This window comes from Rana temporaria, chromosome 8, assembly GCF_905171775.1.
Source record: "Rana temporaria chromosome 8, aRanTem1.1, whole genome shotgun sequence".
In the NCBI taxonomy this organism is placed as follows: Eukaryota; Metazoa; Chordata; class Amphibia; order Anura; family Ranidae; genus Rana; species Rana temporaria.
In genome coordinates this window covers 99,570,213-99,595,683 of record NC_053496.1, presented here as the reverse complement: position 1 = coordinate 99,595,683, position 25,471 = coordinate 99,570,213, and the positions used below count along the sequence as shown (strand labels likewise).

Sequence of the window (25,471 nt, the reverse complement as noted above, 5' to 3'; positions counted from 1 at the left end):
ACAGTAGAGATCCCTACAGAGCAAGCAGGGATGAGGTATAAGCTGTTTTTTTTTTTTTTTTTGCGTAAAGTTGTTGTAAAGACAGGTGTTTTTTTTATCTTAATGCATTCTATGCATTAAGATAAAAAAAAAAAAAACTTTGTGTAGAAACCCCTCTCAGCCCTCCAAATACTTACCTAAGCCCCATCTCCATCCAGCCATGTACACAAGTGCCTTGGCCGTCTGGGACTCACCCTCCTGATTGGCTAAGACACAGAAGCAGGGGGCATTGGCCCCCGAAGCTGTCAAAGTCAGTTAGCCAATCAGAAGAGAGGGTGGGGGTGGGAGACTGGGCAGAGTTGTGGCTCCAAGTCTGATTGGACACATGGTGCTGTGACTCAGCTTGGGTGCCCCCATAGCAAGCTGCTTGTTGTGGGGGCAATCAACAGGAGGGAGGAGCACCGACGAGGGACCTGAGAAGAGGAGGATCCAGGCTACTCTGTGCAAAACCATTTCACAGAGCAGGTACCGGTAAGTATAACATGTTTGTTATTTTTATAGACAAAAAAGGAGACTTTATTATCACTTTAAGCAAAACCGTAAAAATGAACCTGGTAAGCAGGAAATTAAACCTTAGGCCCCATGCACACGAGACGCTATTACAAACGCCTCTAATCTCAGCTTTTCAAAGGCAAAAACCGGCATTTAAAATGCCCGTTTTTGCCGCGAATTGCGCAGCGTTTTGCTGCGATTTGCGGCGTTTTACCGCGATTTGCGGCTGTCAGCGTTTATCTCCAAAACACTGTAGACCCTCCCCAAGCTCAGAATCAAACTGTTTTGCCGCGTTTAGCCGCGTTTAGCGGGGTTTTGCCGCGATTTGCGTCTAAAACGCAAAAGCTGAAAGCTTCTGAACCCAAAATTTTGGGTTTGGAAAAACGGCCCTAAACCCAACTGCTTTGAAACGCCAAAAAACGTGATCGTGTGCATGGACACATAGGATAACATTAAATGTGTTCAGGGGCAGTTGAAAAAAATGCCCAAATGCCTCTGAACTCGAGTTTAGCAGCGTCTCGTGTGCATGGGGCCTAAAGCTCCACATGGTAATTAGAGATATTACATATGCAGGAAATATTTGAATGCATTATGCTGGATAAGATAGAGGAAATCAGGAGGTACATAATTAAATGTTGTCTGCTCCTAAACAACATATTTAGGGGAGTCCTTTAAATTCCTATTAACACTTTTCTGGTGCTTTGGCCCTTTAAAATGACATGTGCCAGAGTCAAAAATCCAGTAGCTTTATTGATACAGGTGGCAGATTCAGACACTAGTTCTCCAACAGGTCCACTTGTGATTGACAGCAGGCAGTGGGTGGATTCTAATCTATAGCCAATAGCATGTGGGGAGGTGCAGTGTGAGGGCAGTAATTAAACAGACTCTAGTTGCAGATAACAGAACTTGTATTAATGCAGAATCTAGTAATCCAGAATCCAGCGGGAAGACACCCAACCGGGAATATTCATGGCCTGTAACAGCAACATATAGCAGAGCAGGTCTCAAATGTGCCGGCAGTGTCTGTCTTGAGGGGCAGAATGCAGCCTGGCCAGTCCAGACCTAGATGGGGTGGTCTCCACGTAGGATGACGTGTCTGTATCCTTTTCCTACCGACAGGAACCTCTGCCTGTCACTGTCCCTGTCAAACGGGTGATTTGCCCCTACAATGCCCACAGGGGAAATAGGGTCTTAAATAAGTTCTGCCTGACTCAAGATGGCTGCTAGAGTCACATGGGGCAGGAGCATGCAATAATGCCATGTGACCATGTAAACAATAGAGGAACCATGTTCCTCTTGACTTCCTCTCCCCTGCAATTCCGCTGTGGTTGAGCGCCACCTGCAGTGGAGAAAGTAAACTGCACCTGCCTAAAAGCAGCCCATATATAAGGATCCATCCACAGCTTGCTTTCAATCACAAGGGAGCCAGAGCTGATAGGGGACTAGTGTCTGTAAATCCCCTTCAGGCTCCCACTCAGATTCAAAAATCCCTGCCACTGAGCTGTCTGTGGCAACAGAAGGAAGAAGCGGTTGCACTGAGGAATTTATTATGTTCAAGAAAATATGTTTACAAATGTGCTTGTTTAGCAGAATATTTTTTTTAGCTTTGGATAGAATGGAGAGGGATTAGAACATCTGAACGTTTTTTTTATAGCTGTTTATGCCCATGTTAGGAAGAGTCACCCTCTCTATCCTTTTTCAGCTATAAGTTCACATTTTTTATATTCTAAATTTTAGTTTCCCTATGTACCAATATACTGTACCATTAAAGTGATACTAAAGTCTAATTTTTTTTTTTTATAATAAACATGTACTACTCACCTGCTCTGTGCAGGGGTTTTGCACAGAGCAGCCCAGATCCCCCTCTTTGGTGCTCCTGGTCCCTTCCTCCTGTTGCGATCTCCCACAGCAAGCAACTTGCTATGGGGGCCAACCAAGCCGAGCCCCAGCTCCCAGTGTCCATTCAGACAAGGGGCCGTGGCCCAGCCCCACACCCTCTCTCTCCTCATTGGCTCACTGACTTTGATTGAAAGCAGCAGGAGCTAATGGTGCTTCGCTGTGGTCTCAGCCAATCAGGAGGGAGAGTCTCGGGCAGCTGAGGCTGTCCTGCACATCGCTGGATAGAGATGGGTCTCAAGTAAGTATTAGGGGGACTGCTGCACACAGATGGCTTTTTATCTTAAAGCGGATGTTCCGCCAAAAAAAAATATTAAAAGCCAGCAGCTACAAATACTGCAGCTGCTGACTTTTAATATAAGGACACTTACCTGTCCTGGAGTCCAGCGGCGTCTGCAGCAGATGACGAGCGATCGCTCGTCACCCTGCTGCTCCCCCCTCCATCCACGCTGAGGGAACCAGGAAGTGAAGCGCTGCGGCTTCACTGCCCGGTTCCCTACGGCGCATGCGCGAGTCGCGACACGCCCGCCGATTGGCTCCCGCTGTGTGCTGGGAGCCGAGTGTTCCCAGCACACAACGGGGGGGGGGGGGCGACGGGATGTGACGCAATGCCCGTCTTTTGCCCGTGAATGCTGGGCCGGAAGTGGGTGCAAATACCTGTCTTTAGACAGGTATCTGCACCCCCCTCCCCCCTGAAAGGTGTCAAATGTGACACCGGAAGGGGGGGGGTTCCGATCAGCGGGACTTCACTTTAGGGTGGAGAACCGCTTTAATGCATAAAAGGCATTAAGATACAAAAAACGTCTGCCTTTACAACCACTTTAATGTACCTCATGTTGCAGAAAAATATTAAGGATGTGAAAATCCATAAGACATAGGAACAGGTTCATCAGCTGACTTAATTAGCACACATTACCTGCATCTATCAATTATGCATCCCGTGTTACTGGTTTTTACATGCCAAATCTACATACCAGGAAGTCATGAGCTTTTCTATGATACACACCGGGGGCTAAGGTAAGGCCTTGTTCTTAAAATCAAAGAAAGCTTATATTTTTCAGCAACAGAGGTACATTAATGGTTTACTGGTACATATGGGAGCTGGAATTTAGAAAAAATAAGAAAGGTGAACTTATCCTTTAATGTTGCATCCAAACTTGTTTGGTTTTAAATGTAAATTTTCATTTTTCTTTTACAAGTATTATTAGCCACTTTTAACTCAAGCTAAACTTGAGCTAAACACAGGCTTTGGAACAAAATGCATTTCATTTCACTTTTGGATAAAGCTGCTTGTAAGCTAAATCTGTACCATGTTATTTAGAAGAATGACACACTCAAACAAAAAATACCTTCTGCATTTTGACATACAGTATCTTACTAGTAGTTTCCATGCACGGTTTATGTGCCGAATAGAAGGCTACTTTCACACTGGGGCGTTGCACCGTCGGCGGTAAAATGATGCTATTTTTAGCGGCGCTGCAGCAGCGTATACACCACTCTTATATCGCCTCAAAGATGCAGCTGGCAGGACTTTTCTGAGCGTCCTGCCAGCGCACTGCTCCAGTGTGAAAGCCTGAGGGCTTTCACACTGGAGTGAAAGGAGCGGCTCTATCAGGGCGCTTTGCAGGCGCTATTTTTAGCGCCTGCAAAGCACCTCAGTGTGAAAGTAGAAAATTAGACCAATTGAATACAGACTAGAGGCTGCTTGGGGTCAATTAGCATAAATACTCTTCAGTCAGGAGGGTGTTGGTTGGGACTTTCGAGGCACTGATGGGAGACCATGAATAAGTATAAAACAAGATTACAAATATAAAAACATTAGGGACAAGCCCCACAGATCAGATGAGGTAACGTAAGGGTAACAAAACCATCTGGGTCTAATGCGTGGAGCCAGCCAACAATCTCTCGACCGGTTTTGCGGTTGTACCGCTTCTTCAGGAGAGTCTAGGAGATATATACAAAATATACAATAAACACCAAGCACAGTGTAGAAAAAATATATATACAGCAAAGAATTTTTCAAACAACAGTACATGATCTAGAGAAGTCAACAGGAATTGCTCACCTAAACAGGTCCAAGTGAGCGAGTCATGGGCCTGATAGTCCCCCCGTGGCGCACGAGGGGGATATTGACGGCGGGCTCTGGTAAGGTAAAGAAATGTCTTAATGATGGGGTTGAGTGGTAGTGGGTAGATAGGAAGAGCCACCCAGTGATGGGATGAATATGAAATTAGGAGGGATATTGGAAAAGTGAGGGATGGGGGAGGAAAGAAAAAAGGGGGAGGACAAGGGAGGGGAAAAGAGAAATGAAAAACAAGGAGAGGGGTGGGAAGGAAAAAAAGGGCTGGTTTTCTTTCTCCTGTTCCTTCTCCCCCCCTTCCCTTTTCCCCTCCTCCCTTCGACTTCCTTTCTCCCCCCCCCAATTTTAACCCAATCTTTCCTCTTTTACGTTTTTTATTTCGTTGTTACTCCCCGCCTCTCTCCCTAACCACTTCCCCTCCCATTCTTTCTCCTACCCAGCCCTTGGTTCCTTCCCACCCCTCTCCTTGTTTTTTATTTCTCTTTTCCCCTCCCTTGTCCTCCCCCTTTTTTCTTTCCTCCCCCCGATCCCTCACTTTTCCAATATCACTCCTAATTTCATATTCATCCCATCACTGGGTGGCTCTTCCTATCTACCCACTACCACTCAACTCCATCATTAAGGCATTTCTTTACCTTACCAGAGCCCGTCGTCAATATCACCCTTGTGCGCCACGGGGGGGACTATCAGGCCCATGACTTGCTCACTTGCTTGGACCAGTTTAGGTGAGCAATTCCTGTTGACTCCTCTAGATAATGTACTGTTGTTTGAAAAATTCTTTGCTGTATATATATTTTTTCTACACTGTGCTTGGTGTTTATTGTATATTTTGTATATATCTCATAGACTCTCCTGAAGAAGCGGTACAACTGCGAAACCGGTCGAGAGATTGTTGGCTGGCTCCACGCATTAGACCCAGATGGTTTTGTTACCCTTACATTACCTCATCTGATCTGTGGGGCTTGTCCCTAATGTTTTTATATTTGTAATTTTGTATGTAAATAAATCTTGTTTTATACTTATTCATGGTCTCCTATCAGTGCCTCGAAAGTCCCAACCAACACCCTCCTGACCGAAGAGTATTTATGCTAATTGGCCCCAAGCAGCCTCTAGTCTGTATTCAATTGGTCTCATTTTCTACAAACTAACGGGATGCTGGCACATGTACTTCGCTTTTAGCAAGTTTAATAGAGGCTATACTCCTCCTTTTGACTCAGTGTGAAAGTAGCATAAAAGTCCCCAAATTTTCGGCATAAATGTGATTTTTTTCTACTGAATTAGAAACCAACCTGTGATTACACAGTGACAGAAACTGCACCAAACTGTGTTTAAACAGAGTGCAAATTGATTTAAGAATGATCATCACTCTCATCCTGTTAGCATTTGTGATTACATTTACACTGCTGCATCTGATTTACCCTTATTGCTGCCAATAGGTAAAAATACATTATTAGCCACTTTTAACTCTAAAAACTTGAGCTTTTGGATAAAGCTCTGTAAGCTAAATCTATACAATGCTATTCATAAGAATGGCACACTCTTAACACTCAAAACCTCCTAAAGTGACACTAAATACACTGTCCCTTCTATTTCTGTATATGGATGACAGCACTATAATTATTTTAATAATATACTGCCGTCACGTAACTCAGCTCTTTCCCATCCTGTCTGCAGGGAAAAATAAGCAGGAGGAGCTTCTAGACTGCTGCTACTAGTCACATTTTCAAAATAAACAAACAGCCTGTGGAATAAAAGTAAAAATAAATAATATCAATAAATTATTTTAAATTGTCATACAAATATATAATTGAAATCAAACCTTTGTTATTTTTTGACAATAACATGGTGTGGGCAGATTTTTGCCAGTCGCAGGCTGTATCACGCCCCTCCAGCCTGTGTCTTAAAATAAAAAGGGAGGCAAAGCCTCAATCAATCTACATGTAATATCCTGCCCCTATTGTGTTTATCTGGTTAGTGGGCTTGGAGGAGGGGGGAAGGGAATGGGCTATCATTTACCAATGTGTATATGCCCACATGTTTGACTCTATAGTCATATGGGCTGTTCAGATGCGATAGGGAGGAAGTGCTCAGCATAGAGACTCACTGAGACCTGAGAATGTACAGAGCTGCCAACACTGTTTTGCAAAATCCCTAGCTGCATTGGGGACTTGGAAAGTTAGAGAACAGGAGGATCAACCATTTGTTTTGGTAAATACAGAAAACCAATCTCATAGTGATAAAGTTAGTATGAACAGCATGTAATACACCATTGATTTATATTTTTTTTATGATGTGGGTTTAGTGACACAACTTACCAGCCCTTTGTGATTCTGGAGATCCATAGAAGAACTCCCATTTTGCCTTTGCAATCTTCTGTGCATGAAGAGAAGCCTCCTTTGGATATCCCCATAAGTCTACCTAAACATATTGAAAGAAAAACAGACCACAGATGTATTGCTTTCAACAACAACTTAACAATTACCAGTGTCGGGGCAAGAATTTAAAACTAGTACCTGCTGGCCAAGTTCTAGTCTTCCTGGGCTTCTTGGCAGTTCATTATGTCCTTCTGGAGTTGACGATGTAAGCTCATCTTTGCAGAAATTAGAATCTCCTGCAAACCGTTTGAGCAAGGGACTTTGAGAAGGACTCAAGGGTTTATCTGAAGATGATGTAATGTTTGGTGTAAGACTCCTTGTATTAACATGTTTATTTGGAGAATCACTATGAAGGCTCAGATGACAGTCTGACACACTGACAGAGCTGGGACTCCCTCTGCCCGATTCATTGTCTAATAGCCTCCGGCATATTTGAGGACTATCAGACACCAGCTGCGCTCTACTCCCTTGGGGAGAAGATGTAAGCTGTGGCAATCCAATTTTATCACAATTTTTATGAGCATCTGACGTCTCCACGTTTTCTCCAAGGCATGCTTCTGGTTCGGTGGCAGTGCAAGCAGAGCATTCAACACCATGGGGTTTGCCTTCCTGTAGCACATTTGGACTGGAGTCAGGCTCTGCCTGTATCCCATTTAATGTCTGTACGCTTGATTTCTTAACAAATGTAAACGTTACAATGGAACTTTGTCCCACAGTCTGAGGAAGCACGAATGGTCTCCTGCTACCTGGAGAGTATAATGGATTGCTTCTCAATGGGCTGCAGGGTGCTGTAACCCTTCCAGACTTATGTACCAGATCTGAAACATTGCAAACCAATGACCCTGTGCTATTATACATTCCTAGATGAGCTCGTCTGGCTTCTGGTGTAAGGCTCTTTCTCAGTACTTGAATTCTGCGAGAGTTGAGGTCTGGAGTGAAACAGCGTTGAGGACTGAAAGCTACCCCAGAATTGAAGGACTGCAGCCATGGTTTTCCTTCCACTTCTCTGAGAACTCTTGGAGATGAAAGTATGCAATCTCCTTCAGGGAGGAAGCGCACAACTCCACTTGTCTGAGCCATGTTCCACGTTATAGCAGATCAGTTGCATTCATTTAACTGACTAAAGCGTAAACTGAAAGGTTCATAAAATGTACATTCACATGTAGATCTTCGCATCTTTGTTGCATTCTGGAAAGAAAATTAAACATGATTAGCCATCTCTCTTTAGTTGTTAAACACTTAGGGCTCTATGTATAAAAAATAGCTTTGTGAATGTCTCAGCATTTGCATAAAGGACATGAATAATGCCAATAATGTTGGAATATGTGTGCAATGTCAGTTTCTATTTGTTGCCTTTCACTGGGCAAATGTAACATACCCAAACATTCGATCCCGAGTCTGGGTTCACACTATACTACACGACAGCAGTACGACTTTCATCCTACTTTGCTCTGCGACATCGGTCCTACATCCATCCGACTTTCATGAACAGGATATCAGCATACGGTTGGAGGAGAACCACTTGGCCTTCAGGAGAAAGATCAAAACCCATCTCTTCTGAGGGCCCAGGGAATGAATACCAAGCGCCCAGAGGCGATTCAGTTCACATGTGTTGCGCTATATAAGTTACTCACTACTTTGATCCGACTTTGTGATAGACTTGTTCTTTGACCAATCAAAACAATCCCAGAGTGAGATAAATTCCCTTTACTGCTGCTGTAATCCCCATGTTGGATGTCAAAAGTCGGATGGTAAGGACAAGGCTGAAGTAGGATCAATGTCGGACCAGAGTAGTACAGGGAGCATTTTCAAAGTCGGACCGACTTGTGTAGGACCAGTTAAGGCAGCTCTCATAGGTAAACATTGATTTTCACACGTCATGCGACATGAGCTCCCAATGCCGGAGCATTTGTTGGACAAGTGTGAACCCGGCCTAAGAGGTGATTGTAGCCATATTGGCGCATTTGCAATAAAAACAATTTAGTACCAACTATGATCCTTTTTTCAGGATTAACCTTTTGGAGTGTGCATCATTCTTCAAGGTTCTAGCAGTAGTACCATTTTTGCTATGCAGCACTGCACATTGCATCACTGTACTCAAGCGAAATGTATATATTTTTTTCACACAAATAGAGCTTTCTTTTGGTGGTATTTGATCTCCTCTGGGTTTTATATTTTTTTTTATTATATAACAGAAAAAAGGCCAACAATTTTTGAAAAAAACAAAACGCAATATTTTTTACTTTCTGCTATAAAGCATATCCCATAATTAAAAAAAAAACAAAAACAAATTTCTATTCTGCTACATGTCTTTGGTAAAAAAAACAATAAGTCTATATTGATTGGTTTGTGGGAAAGTTATAGCTTATACAAACTAAGGGATATCTTTTTTTATCTATTTATTTTTTATACTAGTAATGGCGGTGATCAGTGACATATAGCGGGACGGCGGGCAATCTGACACTTTGTGGGAACTGCTACCGACATCACTAAAAATATGCACCGTCACTGTACTAATGACACTGGGCAGGGAGGGGTTAACATCTAGGGCGATCAAGGGGTTAAACATGTTCCCAACAAGTGTTTATATGTGTACTGTGTGCTGATTTTACTGGCTTCTGGTGACTGTCTGTGCTGTTTACACTCACAGAGCTGTGTTCTGTGAAGCTCAGAGCTGATCGTCAGTTGCCGGTGGTCAATCACTGGCCAGGATCTGGAGATCGGCATGTGCTGTGATGAATCACAGAAATGCAAAATCACAAACTATATTACCAAAGTATTGGGGCGCCTGCCCGTACACGCACATTAACTTTAATGACATTCCAGTCTTAGTCCACAGAGTTCAATATTGAGTTGGGCCACCCTTTGCAGCTATAACAGCTTCAATTGTTCTGGGAAGGCTGTCCACAAGGTTTAGGAGTGTATCTATGGGAATGTTTGAGCATTCTTCCAGAAGCGCATTTGTGAGGTCAGGCGAAGAGAAGGCCTGGCTCCCAGTCCCCACTCAAATTCATCCCAAAGGTGTTCTATTGGGTTGAGGTCAGCACTCTATGCAGGCCAGTCAAGTTCCTCCACCCTAAACTCTGATCTCAACACGATAGAACACCTTTGGGATGAATTAGAGCGGAGACTGCGAGCATGGCCTCCTCATCCATATCAGTGCATGGCCTCACAAATGTACCTAGCGGGATGGGGTGCTTGAAATTTATTTTTTCTTATTTTACTTTTTATTTTTACACTGTCCTTTAAAAAAAAAATGTAAACATCCCTTGTAATATATATATAACAAAAACATGACAGGTCCTCTTAAATGTGAGATCTGGGGTCAAAAACACCTCAGATCTCACATTTACACTAAAATGCAATAAAAAAAAACAAAGAAAATCCTGTTGCCCCACATTTCCTTTGTTCCAGTATATGACCAAACACAGTCATCACCATATTTGGCCAATCATGTGACCCCGGAACACTCAGCCCCTTTGTTTACACTGTGGCGGCAGCAACTTGTAGAAGTCATTTGGCACACATGACGCAAAAAGGATTGGAAGTGTGCACATTTTATTACTTTTAAGCTGGCCAGGGGCCATCTTTCATCATGATTGATATGGATCTGCATCGCTGACAGTGGATTTACATTGTGTGTGTGTGTGTGTGGTCTTTTTTTAAAGGACTCTCAAAAACTATGAGTGTTCATTGGTTTTTGTGAGTGAGTAGGGGTATTGTTCAACCCTTAATCATTTACATAGGGGGGAGGCGATAACTTGTGGACCCCTTTATACTTAAAGCCTACTACCCACAGACCCCCACAACCACCAGGCCAGGGTTGTGGGGAAGAGGCCCTTAACCTCATCAACATGGTGTCAAGTTGCTTTAACAAAAAAAGAAAAGACAGTGATACTATCACTGTGGCTCTGAGGAAGAGGGTCCGCCCTCGTAAAGCGTAAGCCGTGATTTATGCCGTCTGCTTCCCCCAGTCATCTGGTCCAGGTCGCAGCTATTTTGAGACATCAATTTCCACTATTGGAAGGCTGTTAAGCCAGATTTTAAGCTTGTTTGTGAGTAGTCATTTTATCTGTACATTTTATTAATAAAACCTTGCCATTGATAATGCACAAGGTCGGTGCGCCCTTCTTTTCTTTTTGGTTTTAGCCTGAAGAATAACCAGTGTTCTGAGGAGAACAGCAAGACTATAGTCATCCCCTATTTCACTGGAAGGCTCTGGTTGTGCCACTTAGTGACTGGGCTCCCGAGTGCAGAAGATTTTTGTCAAGGTGCTTTGCCAGGGAGGTCCCCCCTGACAAGGTACATGCTCATGCTGAGGGCATGAGAATGTACCATGCCTGGCATGGTTCAGGTGGGGGGAGGGTATTGTTTATCTTTCTCCCTTTTCTGGCCAGCCAGACTACATTCTTTGATAGCGGTCTGGTCTGGTATCATTTTTTTTCACTATCCCCAGCCCTTTGTTCACATTCACCTGTTGGTCGGGAAGCCCTAGCTGACAATTAAATATATAGTGGACAGGGATGAGCCACTTGTTGTTAGGATGCAGACAGGTGCCAGCTCCCCAACAAACAAAAGCTCTAAGCAGGAAGCTGTCCCATTTAGCAGCAGCAGGAATATTATCACTGCTAAATATTTCACTTCCCACTGCAGCTGGAGAATTGTTCTGCCAATTATTCATTCAATCGCTGTTCGCACAGGAATCTCCATACACTCTGTAGAGGTCTTCCTGATAGATATTGTTTCCTCTAAAGCTCAAATGTTCTTCAACTTTTCTGGTAGAATGTTGCTCTTAGGATTGTTAGGGAAAGTTACACTTGCCCAGCGAAATGCAACAAATATAAACTTACACATATTACAATCATTGCAGGTTTCACTTGTGACTCTTGCAGCTAAGACATTTGCAAAGTACATTTCTTAATATAGATAAACCCCTTAAAGAAAAGTCCTGGACAAAGTAAAATCATCATGGTGTAGTGTTTATAGCAAACTACATTTAGTGGTTATCAAAATTCAACCCCAGTTCCAAAAAAGTTGGGAAGTGGTGTAAAATCTACATACAGACATAATGCAATGATTTGTTGTTCTCATAAACCAATATTTTATTTTGATATGTTTTCTATTTTTTTTTTTTTTTGTGTGAATAACATATGAGTTTTTTGTGATTTGCAAATCATTGCATTCTCTTTTTATGTAAATTTTAGGGTTTGTAAGTGGTACTAAATAGGACAAGCTGGAAAAACATTTTGCAACTAATTAGGTTAATTGGCAACAGGTCAGTAACATGATAAGTAATAAAAAAAAAGCATCAGGGAGAGTCAGGGTGTCTCAGAAGAAAATGTGGGCAGAGATTCACCAATCTGTGAAAATCTGCGTCTAAAAGTTGTCAAACAATTTCAGAATAATGGGCCAAATTCCCAAAAAAGCTGCCTAACTTAACTTTCAGCAGTTAAGTTACACAGGCGTTAAATTTCTACCTAAGTGCCCGATCTTCAAAGCACTTACCTAGAAATAACACGCCGTGTAACTTAAGTGCCTCCGTCGCAAGGCGGTCCTCCTCTCCGGGGGGCGATTACAATTTAAATGAGGCGCGCTCCCGCGCCGGCCGTACTGCGCATGCGTGTGACGTAATTCTCCCGACGTGCAGCGCGTGAACGTAATTTACGCCAGGCTTTGTGGATTGCGACGTGACAATAAAGTTGCGACGGGTAAAAAAAAAATACGCGCGGGGAAAAAAATTCAAATTTAAAAAAAAAACGCGGCAATCGAAAAAAAGGTCTGGTTTTACATGGTGGACTAACTTTCCACATTGTAAAACCAGCCCTAATTTTGCGCAAGCAAATCGGAAATTACGCAGAAACCACAATGCTTAAAAGCTTTGTGGATCTGCTTAAGTCCTCATTTGCATACGCAAAGCGGCATTTCAATGAGAAATGCCCCCAGCGGCGGATGCAGTACTGCATCCTAAGATCTGACAGTGTAAGTGTCTTACAGATGTCAGATCTTCTGCCTAACTTTGGAAAAATCCTTTTGAGGATCGTTTCCAAAGTTAGGCACAGAGATACGCAGGCTGAACAGCAGTTCCGCCTGCGTATCTCTTTTGAAGATTTGGCCCAATGTTCCTCAAAGTAAAATTGCAAAGACTTTAAATATATCATCATCTACAGTACATAATATCATCAAAAGATTAGAAAGATGTGCAAGGGACAATGCATGACTGGATGCCCTCAGACAGTAGTGCATTAAAAATAGGCATGATTCTGTGATAGACATCACTGCATGGGCTCAGGAATACTTTCAGAAATAACTGTTTGTGAACAAAGTTTGCTGTGCCATCAACAAATGCAAGGTAAAGCTTTATCATGTAAAGAAGCCATATCTGAACAAGATTCGGAAACGCTGCTGTCTTCTCTGTGCCAAAACTCGTCTAAAATGGTCTGTTGCAAAGTGGAAAACTATTCTGTGGCTAGGCGAATCAAAATATGATATTCTTTTTGGCAACCATGGGCACTGCGTACTCCATACTAAAGAGGAGAGGGACCTTGCAGCTTGTTATCAGCACTCAGTTAAAAAGCCTGTGTCTCTGATGGTATATAGGTGTATTAGCGAGTATGGAATGGGCAGCTTGCACATCAATAATGTTTAAAGATATATCCAAGTATTAGAGCAAAATATGTTCCCAAACAGACAATGTCTTTTTTAGGGAAGGCCTTGCAAATTTCAGCAGGACAATGCTAAACTGCATACTGCATCTATGACAACAGCATGGCTTAAAGTGGTACTAAAGCTTTGATAGCAAGAGCTATCCCCCTCTGGGAAGCTCTCTCCCAAAGGGGGTTACCTTGCTGGCTCTCTCCTGTGTGATACAGTCGACGACCATAGCCGCCAAGTGTACGACTCGGCCCCGCCCCCCAACGCACTGCATCATTGGATTTGATTGACAGTAGCGGGAGCCAATGGCTGGTGCTGCTATTAATCTATCCAGTGAAGAGCCAAGAAGAGCCGAGAAAAGCAGAGAAGCCCAGGCAACGATCGAGCGCGTTAGCAATGTGGGACTTTCCAGGGCTCAGGTAAATAAAACAGGCGGCTGGGGGGCCGCTAATCGTCAGATGTTTTTTCACCTTAATGCATAGAATGCAATAAGGTGAAAAAACATGTACCATTACAACCCCTTTAAAGGTAGAAAAGTCAGGGTGCTAAACTTTTTCTTAAATTGCACAGTTTCTCAGTTTAAACATTCAATAGGTTTTATTTTTTCAATTGCAAATAAAATACCATTTTAAGAACAATTTTAGGGAATTTTAAAATTGATGGCAGCAATATGTCTCAAAAAAGTTGAGCTAGGCAAACAAAAAGATGGAAAAGTATAACCCCAATTCAACGATCTGCAAATCTCATAAAACCAGTTTAAACATTTGATATGCGTTCTATTTTCTATTGTGAATAAAATACAGGTTTATGGGATTTGTAAATCATTGCATTCTGGAATGAGTAAACATAACATCAGAAATTATAAATGTTTGCATTATACTTTTCTTTTTTTAGGCTCAACTTGATGGAGGCTTTTTTTTTTTTTTTTACTAAACTATGCTACTTATTGACCTTGAAAAAGAGTGAAAATACCAAACTGTGCATTATAAATTACATACACTTCAGAAAAAAAAAATCCATTGTGAAAAACAACATGACTCAGTGTATGCCAATTGGTCAGTTTCCATCCTGCACAAGTTATAAACATTTCCTGTTGAGTTTGATTGCTATGGACAAACCTATACCTAGACAAACCTATACTTGGAGCTTATTTCATTATTATTTGGAAGAACCATTCATTTAACTGTATAGTATGTGGGAGCCTTCCTATTTTAAGAGTTTATATACAGAAACCTTTCTGCAAATAAGACAAGCTACATGCATTTGCTCTGGAAGTTTAGCTCCTGGGTAAATCAAAACTAAACTTGACAAGTACTGTTAAATTCAGGTCACGAAACCAAGTTCTGCAAAAAGTGTTTACCCAACTCTACTGTGGTTACAGCACAGTTTGTAGTTCCAAAATATGGCTACTTTTCCTATATCACCCTATGTCTGTTCTGTTTATTGTGACGTGAAAGACATAATTCATCGTTAGCAATCTATACAGTTTGCAAAGTAGATGGCCACATTAGGCCTGAATAAATTAAAGGAAAAAGTAAAAAAAAACAGGAATTTTAACTTACTCTAAAACCCTTTTTTTCTTAGGCTTCATACACATGGGCAAAAAAAACCAATGCCTTTTAAGGTATTTTTCATTTTTTTTATGCCACTGGCACAAACAGGCCTGTATGTGTGTAAATTCTACAGGCAAAAATATTTATATATTCTAGCCACTAGAATGAATTTACGCTCATACGCTTCTACATGCCATTAGCCTATAAACACGCATAAATGCAATACACATCAATACAAAGTTTTTACACTTGGTTTGTCTGGCAGGAAGATCCAGCGTACATAGGAGTATTTTAATACACCTGTGTGCATGAAGTCTTAGGCTGATCATACACATTTGTTTTGGTCATTCAGCCAGCAAGCTGAAAAAAAATTAAAAAGGAAGGATTTCTCAATCCACCTTGTCCGGACAATAATACTGATCAAAGAAAAATTTCCAACATGTCCCTTCGACAAAAGTTGACCAAATGATTGACTACTGTCAAGTGGGAACAGGCACACACTTATTAAAGTTCAGCCAGACCCTGCTGAATTGTCCAAATGTCAATCAATGTATGGCCAACTTGGCCAACGCAGGATGAAGTATTCTGGAAGATTGTGCCATGCAGCTGCCTTCAGGACTGTCAAAAAACCCCGGCAAAGACAGCTTAATATAATTCCTCCCACACCTAGTCTGCCTCCATTTTGTAGCAATAGTAGAAATGGATCAGAAGAACAGAGGTGAAGGACCGTCAGACCAAGAATTAAATGCTACTATCTTTTGTGATTGGATATTGACAAAAGTTTTACTAGGGCTGGCTCTCAGTGTCCCATAATATAACCCTGCCCACTCTGTGAGGCTCTTTTTAGATCACTAAACTGTACTCCAAGATAAGGAATTTTAGAGGTACATCAAAATTCTATTTATCCTAATTGTAGTACAAGGAATTGATTCTTAGACCATGGTATGCCCCTAAGCAATAATTTAAGGGGTGAGCAGCAGCAACAGGGCCAAAGGAAAAAAACAAGAGGAGATGGTAGACCTGAACAATTGATGGCAGAAGCACCTTGCAGCCAAAGTATGGATCAATGGCCTTTGCGCCCTTTGAGGAGAACGCAAGACCAGCATCACTGCAGACAGGGTGACACATGGCAGTAACACTTCCTACTCCTGCATTGTTCTTGTGAGTACCTCGCTTGAAAGTTTAGTATCGCGCTTCATAAGCACAAGGGCAGTGGTCCTGTGGGCCCTGCCCACGATCTACTAACAGTCTTGGGGGCTTGCGCTGTGCCATCTAGACCTGACACTCATAGCCCAGACCACTGTCCCATGCTTGAGTACCAACACTCTTCAGAGTCCTCCTTAACCCCTTGAGTGATGACTCCTCCCTCCCTCTTATCCAGGGAGGAAATTTCAGCAACTATGTCTTAGTTTATGGAAACATTTTCAGCCAAGTTTGTTAGACAACAGAAAACAAAGAGGTTAAAAGCATGCATTAATTCCCTGTCCTCCAGTGTCCTTTTCTGATTTCCCTCTGGCTGAAGTTGCTTCTGCACAATAAACTGAAAATGAAGGAAAATGTACCTTATCTGTTTGATGACTTGGTATGTGAAGAGTCAGTCTTCTGGCATTACTCCAGAGCTTAACCACTTGAAAACTGGCATGTAAAACTCCCTTCCTGTCCAGGCCATTTTCCAGTTTTCAGCACTGTGATATTTTGACTGACAATTACTTGGTCATGCAACAATGTACACAAATACATTTTGTATCATCTTTTGAATGCTTTATATTGGTGGTAAAGTGGTAGTAAAGGTGACACATTTTGCATTTTGCAGATGTTCCATCATCCATCATCTGCATCGCCCCCTAAAATCCTGTATGCACAAATCCTCCTTTTCTTCCACTGATTCCAAAACATGCCCGATAAGACAGAATTACTGGAGTCAGGCTGCACACATGCTCAGTTTGGTGTATATTGCTAGAGTTTTGGGAGAGTGCATGTGATCAGCACAGGGCCAATCAGCACTGTGCAGAATGAGGGTCGGGGGTCCTGGATCCTGATAGGACAGCCAGTGCAGTGTGAAAACTCCTCCTACAAGCTTTAACCAAGCACTCATAGAAATCAAAGAACTTCGAGGTACATGCGCGGAGGCTAGCGCGACGGGCATGTCGGGTTAGAGCTCCGCTGTCAGGGAGAAAAGCCGCATATCTCAGGACGCCCGTCAACCCAAAGCGATACAATTCGTGGACACATTTGCCTGAGAGGTGAGGGGGACCTTTTATGAGGAAAATGGTGCTGGGGGTGCCCGAAACAAGACAAAAACGAACCCCAATAGCGGCAGTCAGCAGACTAAAAGTACAGCAAAAAAGGCGCCAGCCCCCTCAGCTGTATTCTCCTCAGGGAAAGAGAAAAAGAGTATGGCAAAGCAGATGAAACCCACCATCTCCCTGGGAGATTCAGACTCTGACAGCGAAAATGATAATGACATTTCTCAAGCAGCACTTCAAGACACAGCTGTCCCATCAGGTTTATTAAAGCAATTTGAGAAAATGCTACATAAAGCTTTAAAACTCACCTCAGAACAGATCACCTCTTACCTCACAAAGGAGATTAGAGAACTGGGGAACCGCACAGAAACACTGGAAATGAAAGTAGAAGAAATTGAAGTCTTCACCCAAGAATGTCTGACTGAACTGGACTCACTTAAAGAGGAAAATATAACACTACAAAATAGGTTGGAGGATTATGAAAATCGCGCCAGAAGGTCCAATTTGAGATTTAGAGGTATTCCTGAATCAGTCTTAGACCTCCAAGCCACCATGTTAGCCTTATGTCAGGAATTACTGCCAGGAATTGTAGTGGAACGAATGGAAATGGACAGAGTCCACAGGGCACTTATGCCCAAAAATACAGAGGGTCCACCTAGGGACATCATTGCCAAGTTCCATTATTATAGAACAAAGGAGCAGATTTTGGAAGCAGCCAGAGAAAAGAACAATTTACTCTTCCAAGGATATAACTATCAGATATTTGCAGATATCTCCCAGCTAACTATATCCAAGAGGCGGGCAATGAAACCTCTCTTATTGGAACTCCAACACCATAAGATTAAATATAAATGGGGATTCCCCTTTTCCCTGCGCTTCACCTACCAAGGAACCAAAATTACTTGCAGAACACCTGACCAACTTCAACAAGCCTTACTAGACCTCAAGCTAATTGAAGGAGCAGCCACAGCAACCCCCTCATGCAGAAGATCAGCATCTGCTTCTTCCCACAACAATTTACCTCAACCTGGGATGAATAATGGTACCCATTATCAAAGAAGATACAATGGACTGACTGACCTCCACTAAAGTTTCCTCAATTTTCTTTTTGCTTTAGCAACACTTTTTGGGAAAGGAAAATACAATTCAAGTACTGACTTGTTTTCCCAAAAGGAAAAAAGTATTGCACTTAATTTCCATTCTTCAATTTTTTATTTTTATTTTTTTATTCTTATTTTAAATATTTTTTTATGAGATACCTGATGAACTGATCGTATATTCTAAGTAATAGAATGATTCAGTTAAACTCATTTAAAATTACAGGTAAAAGGAACTAACACACAGAGTTAAATTATTATCTTATCTCATCACCCAATAATTGTGTGTAAATTCAGGGTAATGTACAAACCCCTTACATTATTTTAGCCAGTTTCACAAATCACACTGCGGCGGCACAACTTCGGGGGCGACTCTGCATATCGTCCTGAAGACGACTTCAGAAGCGATTAGCAAAATGACTTCTGTATAGAAGTCAATGCAAATCACCCCGAGCAGCCCCGGAAGTCGTACAAGAACCTTTTTCTAAGTCGGAGCGACTTGCGTCGCTACTATTAGAACGGTTCTATTGCATAGAATGGGTCGCCCCAGTGTGAACCGGCTCTAAGGCTGTTTGTTTACAAGGAAAACATAGTTACCAACACACCTTAAACGAAGATGAGGAAAAGTTAAATTTTTTGTTAAACATTCTGGCTATTGCAGTCACAATAGTGTTACAATAGGGGAAATTTCAATATTATTTTCACTTTCATGTTTGGGAAAAAATAAATATAAATTATCCACGGTTTTGTTATAGATAGTTAGGAATGTTGCACCCTAAGGGGTGCGCATATCTCATTTAGTAAGTGGCTCTCCAGTGCACGTAAAAAAAACATGTGCCTCACTAGGCTCTCCTCGGATCCCTGCAATGTTATGTGGGGATTGGACGAGTGCACTTTTCCCCCTGATAGGGGACTTTATCCCTTATCACGGGTAAACCTCAAGTACTTTATTTTCTTAAATGTATTCAGATATTCTATAATCTGTATCGTCTCATTTTCTTTTTAAAGCGGGGGTTCCGCGGGATATCGTATTTTTTTTTGCAATTATCATGAGGGCTTACCTGTACTCCCGCACTACGAGGGTGTCCCACTCCTTTAGCCGGCGTAAGCGCTGATATACCGAAAAGGATATATTAGATTTTCTGGCGATGGCCGTTTCCATTTTTCCTGTGGGCACTGTGAAGCCGACAGGGTCTTCTTCCGGGATACGGTGAATGCTGGCCTCCCAGCATTCACCGCTCGATCCCGCGCATGTGCAGTGTTGACAGCGAGCGTCGCCGTCAACACTACACGGTTGCCAAAGCAACGGCCAGCGTACACACGTGACCGGCAAGATCTCGCGCGATTTGAGCACAGCGCGTCTCCGGAGGAGTCTCTGAAGCTGATTGACAGGACGGGGGAGAATTACCTTACACGTCCATTCCCCGCGGGGGATTTTGAGTGACAGGTCGGAAACAGCTCCGAAAAAGGGGTAAGGAGCACTTAAAAAATAAATAAAAAATCGTTTGGTTACTGTCTATGCCTAGCATTGGCATAGACAGAATGTGTAAACTCAGGGTGAACCACCGCTTTAAGGATGCTTATTTTGGATCCCCCTTTACTTCTTTTTTTCCTTTGTCTGCATGGGCTAGGCCGGAAAGCCACTTCTCAAACAATGGTAAGATTAGCTTGATGATTAGGCTATCATGGCTCCATTAAATGTATTAACTCTTAATGTACAAGGTCTAAAGGTGCCTCAGAAACGAACAAAAGCATTTAGATTGTTTCAGGCTAAGAAAGCACACATTGTTTGTTTGCAAGAAACGCACTTCACCACAAACACAACCTTTTATCCACAAGTGTATACAGCATTTGCTACTACCAAGAAAAGGGGAACCCTAATAGCATTTCACCGAACTACACCATTCGTACTGCAATCAGAAATCAAAGACCCAGAGGGTCGTTACCTTATTCTAACGGGCTTTATCATGGACACCACAGTTACAGTGGTCTCTTATTATGCACCCAACCTTAATCCAGTACCCTTTATGTCACATTTTTTTCAAATTAATAATACTAACAAAATGGGCTCTTTTTTTATATGTGGTGATTCCAATCAGGTCCTCCTTCCATTTTTGGACAAAACCCCATATGCTCCTCCAAAATATCAAGCCAAATGGTCTCTCTCAAACCTCCTATCTAAATATAATTTAGCAGATTCCTGGAGAGAATCTAATCCAACGAAATGTAATTATACCTATTTCTCTAACCCACATCATTCAGTCGCATCGATCACATATTTTTAACAATTGGTATGGTACAATAAATATTCAATTCTACTGGCATACCCATCCCGTGGTCTGACCACAATGCACCACGGTTGCGTCTGCTATACCCAAAAACCATGATCCAATTTGGTATCTCCCAGATATATTGCTTAAGCATCCTACTTATTGCTTAGTAATATAGCAAGCCCTGAGGCCGCGTACACACAATCGGTCATAACCGATGAAAACGGACTGAAGGACCGTTTCATCGGTTAACCGATGAAGCTGACTGATGGTCTGATGTGCCTACACACCATCGGTTAAAAAAAACGATTGTGTCAATAAAAACCTACAGGAGATTGTAAAGATGGGAAAATTGAAAGAATGGGAAAGGCTGGGTATAACCAGATTGGATCAATTATTCAGATGTGACATTGAAACCTTTTGCAGCATTAAGGAAGAATATGCCTTACCAAATTCCCTGTTCTATACCTACCTGCAGGTTAGGCATGCCCTCCAGGCGCAATTTAAGATGGGCCTGGTAAGAGCGCAAAAAATCCCCCAGCTTCAACGTTTAATTAAATCTGTGAGCTCAAAGGGAATTATTTCAGACCTCTATGCAAAGATTAGTGAAGGGTTTCCAGGGGGAGAAAGACTGAAAAAAAAATAAACAGAGGTGGGAGGAGGATGTAGGCCAAATTACAACTGAACAATGGGAACAGATCCTCACAGCAGGGAATTTGGTGTCACTGGCCCCGTCGCAGAAAGTCTCCCACTTATTTCTATTCTATAGAGTCTACTACATGCCAAAGAGGTTATATAAGTTCGGCAGGAAGGTAGATGACAAATGCCCCAAAAGCCAAAACACTGGCGACCTTATACATATGATGTGGAGGTGCCCGAAATTACACAAGTACTGGGGCAAAGTAATAGAGATCATAAATACCACCTTTGGGATGGACTTGGAGTTGGAGGCATTGGTGTGTCTATTGGGATGCATAGAGGGGAGATTTGAGCAAAGAGGCAGCAGGGTAGCAGCTATAAGGTGCCTGTTCCAAGCTAGAAAACTGATTGCACAAAAGTGGCAGTCAGAGAACGCGCCTACATCAGTAGAATGGGAAAATGTGATAAATGCCACAGTATGGAAATAAAAAGTAACCCTAACTAGACAAGGCAACTTTAATAAATTTGGGAGCCCTGGTTGAGTAGAATGGGTTGTCCACCATAAGGGGGGAGGGGAACCAAGGTGGGCCAACGGGGCAAGCCAAGCATGGAATAAAGAGGTAAATAGAGTGTGGGATAGGAGCTCCCCAGAGATAATACGCAACCCATGCAAAAAGTGTTAAGAGTAAAGCGAATCTTAGAAGTATAAGTGTGTATACGGGATGCAAATAAGAAGGGGGGGGTAGGGTCAAAGGTATAAGGAGCAATATAGGTTGTAATATATAGGAGTAATGTTTAAGGACATATACTATGTAAAATGTTTTTATCCTTTTGTATGGTAAAAAATGAATAAAGAATACTTGAATTAAAAAAAAAAAGCAATTGTGTCAGAACGTGGTGACGTAAAACACACGACGTGCTGAAAAAAACGAAGTTCAATGCTTCCAAGCATGCGTCAACTTGATTCTGAGCATGCGCAGCCTTTTGACCGATGCATACTAACGATCGGTTTTGACCCATCGGTTAGGTGTCCATCGGTCAAATTTTAAATGACCGAAGGATAACTGACCGATGGGGCCCACACACGATCGGTTTGGACCGATGAAACGGTCCTTCAGTCCGTTTTCATTGGTTTTGACTGATCGTGTGTACGAGGCCTTAAAGAGTATTTAAAGCATAATACGAGTCCAGAAATATCACCACTCACGCTTTGGGAAGCGCACAAACCAGTATTAAGAGGAACATTCCAACAACAATTAGGGATCCTTAAAAGAGAACGCAAACAAATGGCAAGAAAACTAGTAACGGAATTTAACTTATCATTCATGGCCTTCCAAAATAATCATACTCCCACCGCCAAAAATTGTCTCGACAAAGCGTGTTTAGCGTATGATCTATTCCTTACTGATTCAGCAGACAAAGCATTAAATAAAACTAAACATACAATCTATAAGAACTCTAATAAACCTGGCACATATTTAGCAAGAGCATTGAACTCTATTAATAAGTCCTGTAAACCTATCAAACTTAAAATAGCAAACAACATTATTACTAGTAACCCACTTAAAATAGTACAGAAGTTCAGTTCCCACCTAAAAACACTTTATTCAGAGGCTAATACATTTAATGTCACAGAAGCAGACTCCTCCTTCGCACAAATCCAATTACCACAAATGAATGAAACTCAAAAAACACAACTAGAAAAACTAATCACACAAGACGATGTAGCAGCTGCCATTAAAGAACTCAAATTAAATAAGTGACCAGGACCTCATGGATTCTCAGCCCGATATTACAAAACTTTCAATGACCTTATCTCCCCAAGGATTGCAGAAGCATTTAATGACTTACTAAAACAAAAAACCTTTAGGCAAGAATCATTGTTGGCCATAATATGTATGATCCCTAAACCACATTCGGATGACACCCTTAGTGCAAATTATCGTCCTATTTCCATGCTGCATACAGACATCAAAATACTAGCCAAAATATTAGTAAAACGCTTTAATAAAATCATTGGAACGCTGACGACCAAGTTGGTTTTATGCCGACGCGACAATATACAAAGGGCGAGCCTATTAGCGCACATAGCAAAGAAGCGAGGAATTCCAGCGTGTTTTCTCTCTTTAGACATCAAACAAGCATTCGACTCCATTTCAAATGGGGTTTTGGCCCTAATTTCACAAAACGGATCATGGAACTTTACAATAATCCAAAAGCATATGTCAAATATGCAGGGTATAAGTCAGATCCTTTTAGCATAGAAAGAGGCACACGACAGGGATGCCCACTATCCCCACTATTATTTGCCCTCCTTATTGAACCACTTGCGCAAAAGATCAGATCTGACCTTACTATTACAGGTATAGAATTAGGAGGCCACCAACACAAAATATGCCTATTTACTGACGATATCCTCCTATTTCTCTCATCCCCTCAAGTGTCATGCCCTAATCTCATTCCAATCCTTAATCATTTTACAAAATTTTCAGGCTTGGTAATTAATCCAAAAAAATGTTTGGCGCTGAATATATCTCTTTCAAACATAGAACTGAGTTTGGCCAATATAGGTCTCCCATTTGCATGGCCAGAAAAATGCATCCCTTACTTAGGGATACATCTTACTGCATCCATATCAGATTTATTCTCATATAATTATCTCGCAATTCTAAAATATATATCGAATTTAATGCATTCATGGACCCATCTCCCATTATCATGGTTTGGAAGAATCAATGCAGTCAAAATGACGATATTACCAAAACTTTTAGATCTCTTTAGAGTGCTACCCATCCCATTACCTGTATATTACCTGAGGATAGTACTAAAGAGTTTCATCTTTTGTCTGGGCTTCTTCCAAACCGAGAATAAAAACACAAACGTTATACCTCCCCAAAGTAAAGGGTGGACTTGGGTATCCCAACTTTGCGCATTACTACAGAGCTGCATAAATAGCAACACTCGCTAAATATCATGCACAACAGGAAACACCACTCTGGGTATCAATAGAAGCAATTGAATGCGATCCCATTCCACTATCCAATGTGCTGTGGGTCTCCCCCAAAGTGCGCAGAGAGATATACGAAACCCGATTATTAAACATCTACTTTCCCTTTGGGATAGATTCAAAATAAAAAAACAACTACAATCTTCTCACAATCTATTGTTATCATTCTATAAAAATCCGGCATTTTATCCTGCATGGGTCTCTCCCAAATCTTTTAAGGAATGGGCTTCTAGGGATATCCTGTGCATGTAAAAATTTGTAGACTCCACATCTTTCATCCCATTCCCAACATTATGTGAATTATATGGTATACCGCAAACGGAATTGCTGGGGCAGGAGTATTTCAGGCGTTATTTATGTGCTAAAACACCTGAAATACTCCTCAGTGTGAAAGGGGCCTAAGTGTGGTATTGTTTCTTAAGCCTGGTACACCCCACTAGTTTCCTTTCATTCAACCCAGTGGAATGAACGAAAAAAAGACAGCTCCGGTCAGAGCCAATGTACTAACAATCCGATGTTAGTACAGCGATATCCCTGCTGTTCTATGTGTTCTGACAGGGAGACCACCCCTCTGACAGAACATTTTGATCAGTGCTCTCAGCCATTAATCAGGAGCAGGTCTGCTGCTGGTTTTCCAGCCTGCTCGTTCCGATAGAAGCGGAACTTGACCGTTGGCTTCTGTCGGACCGGCTGCCATATACACAGGCCAGTTTTTATTGAACCGGCCAATAATATGTGTACTAGGCTTTAGTTTCAATAAGCCCACAGATGTTTAACCAATTCCTGTGACCATGTTGTTTTTTTTCTCTTTAAGGACAGGCTTCCATCAGGTGCTACAGTGTTACACCAAAAATGTCTACGAGAGCACCTAACACAGAGTCCGGGGCTCAAGGACATTAAATATATATTATTATAGGCCGCCCCTGAATTTTCCACTCAGCAGGGTTCCAGGTACGATCTCCAAGGCTATGTCAAGCAGAGCAGAGAGGCAGTGAATGACAGTCACCAGCTCTCTGCTCATGGCGCACTGAGAACCAATCGATTGGCATTCTTTGATTGCTCGGTTCTCAGACTTAGAGCCAGCATGGACAGATGCAGCATCGGACCAATGCTGCATCCACCTAGG

At 42.0% G+C, this 25,471-nt stretch overlaps 1 protein-coding gene across 1 annotated transcript in view; it reads right to left on the bottom strand.

Moving 5' to 3' along the window:
- PSD (pleckstrin and Sec7 domain containing) overlaps positions 1-25,471 on the bottom strand; it is a 371,343-nt gene that overhangs the window by 292,070 nt on the left and 53,802 nt on the right. Inside the window, exons 2-3 of the mRNA XM_040362362.1 lie at positions 7,021-8,070; positions 6,823-6,925 (exon numbers count right to left, since the gene is read on the bottom strand). Of these exons, the coding sequence (XP_040218296.1) occupies positions 6,823-6,925; positions 7,021-7,962 (1,045 nt within the window). The 5' untranslated portion in view covers positions 7,963-8,070. The remainder of the gene's footprint in view (positions 1-6,822; positions 6,926-7,020; positions 8,071-25,471) is intronic.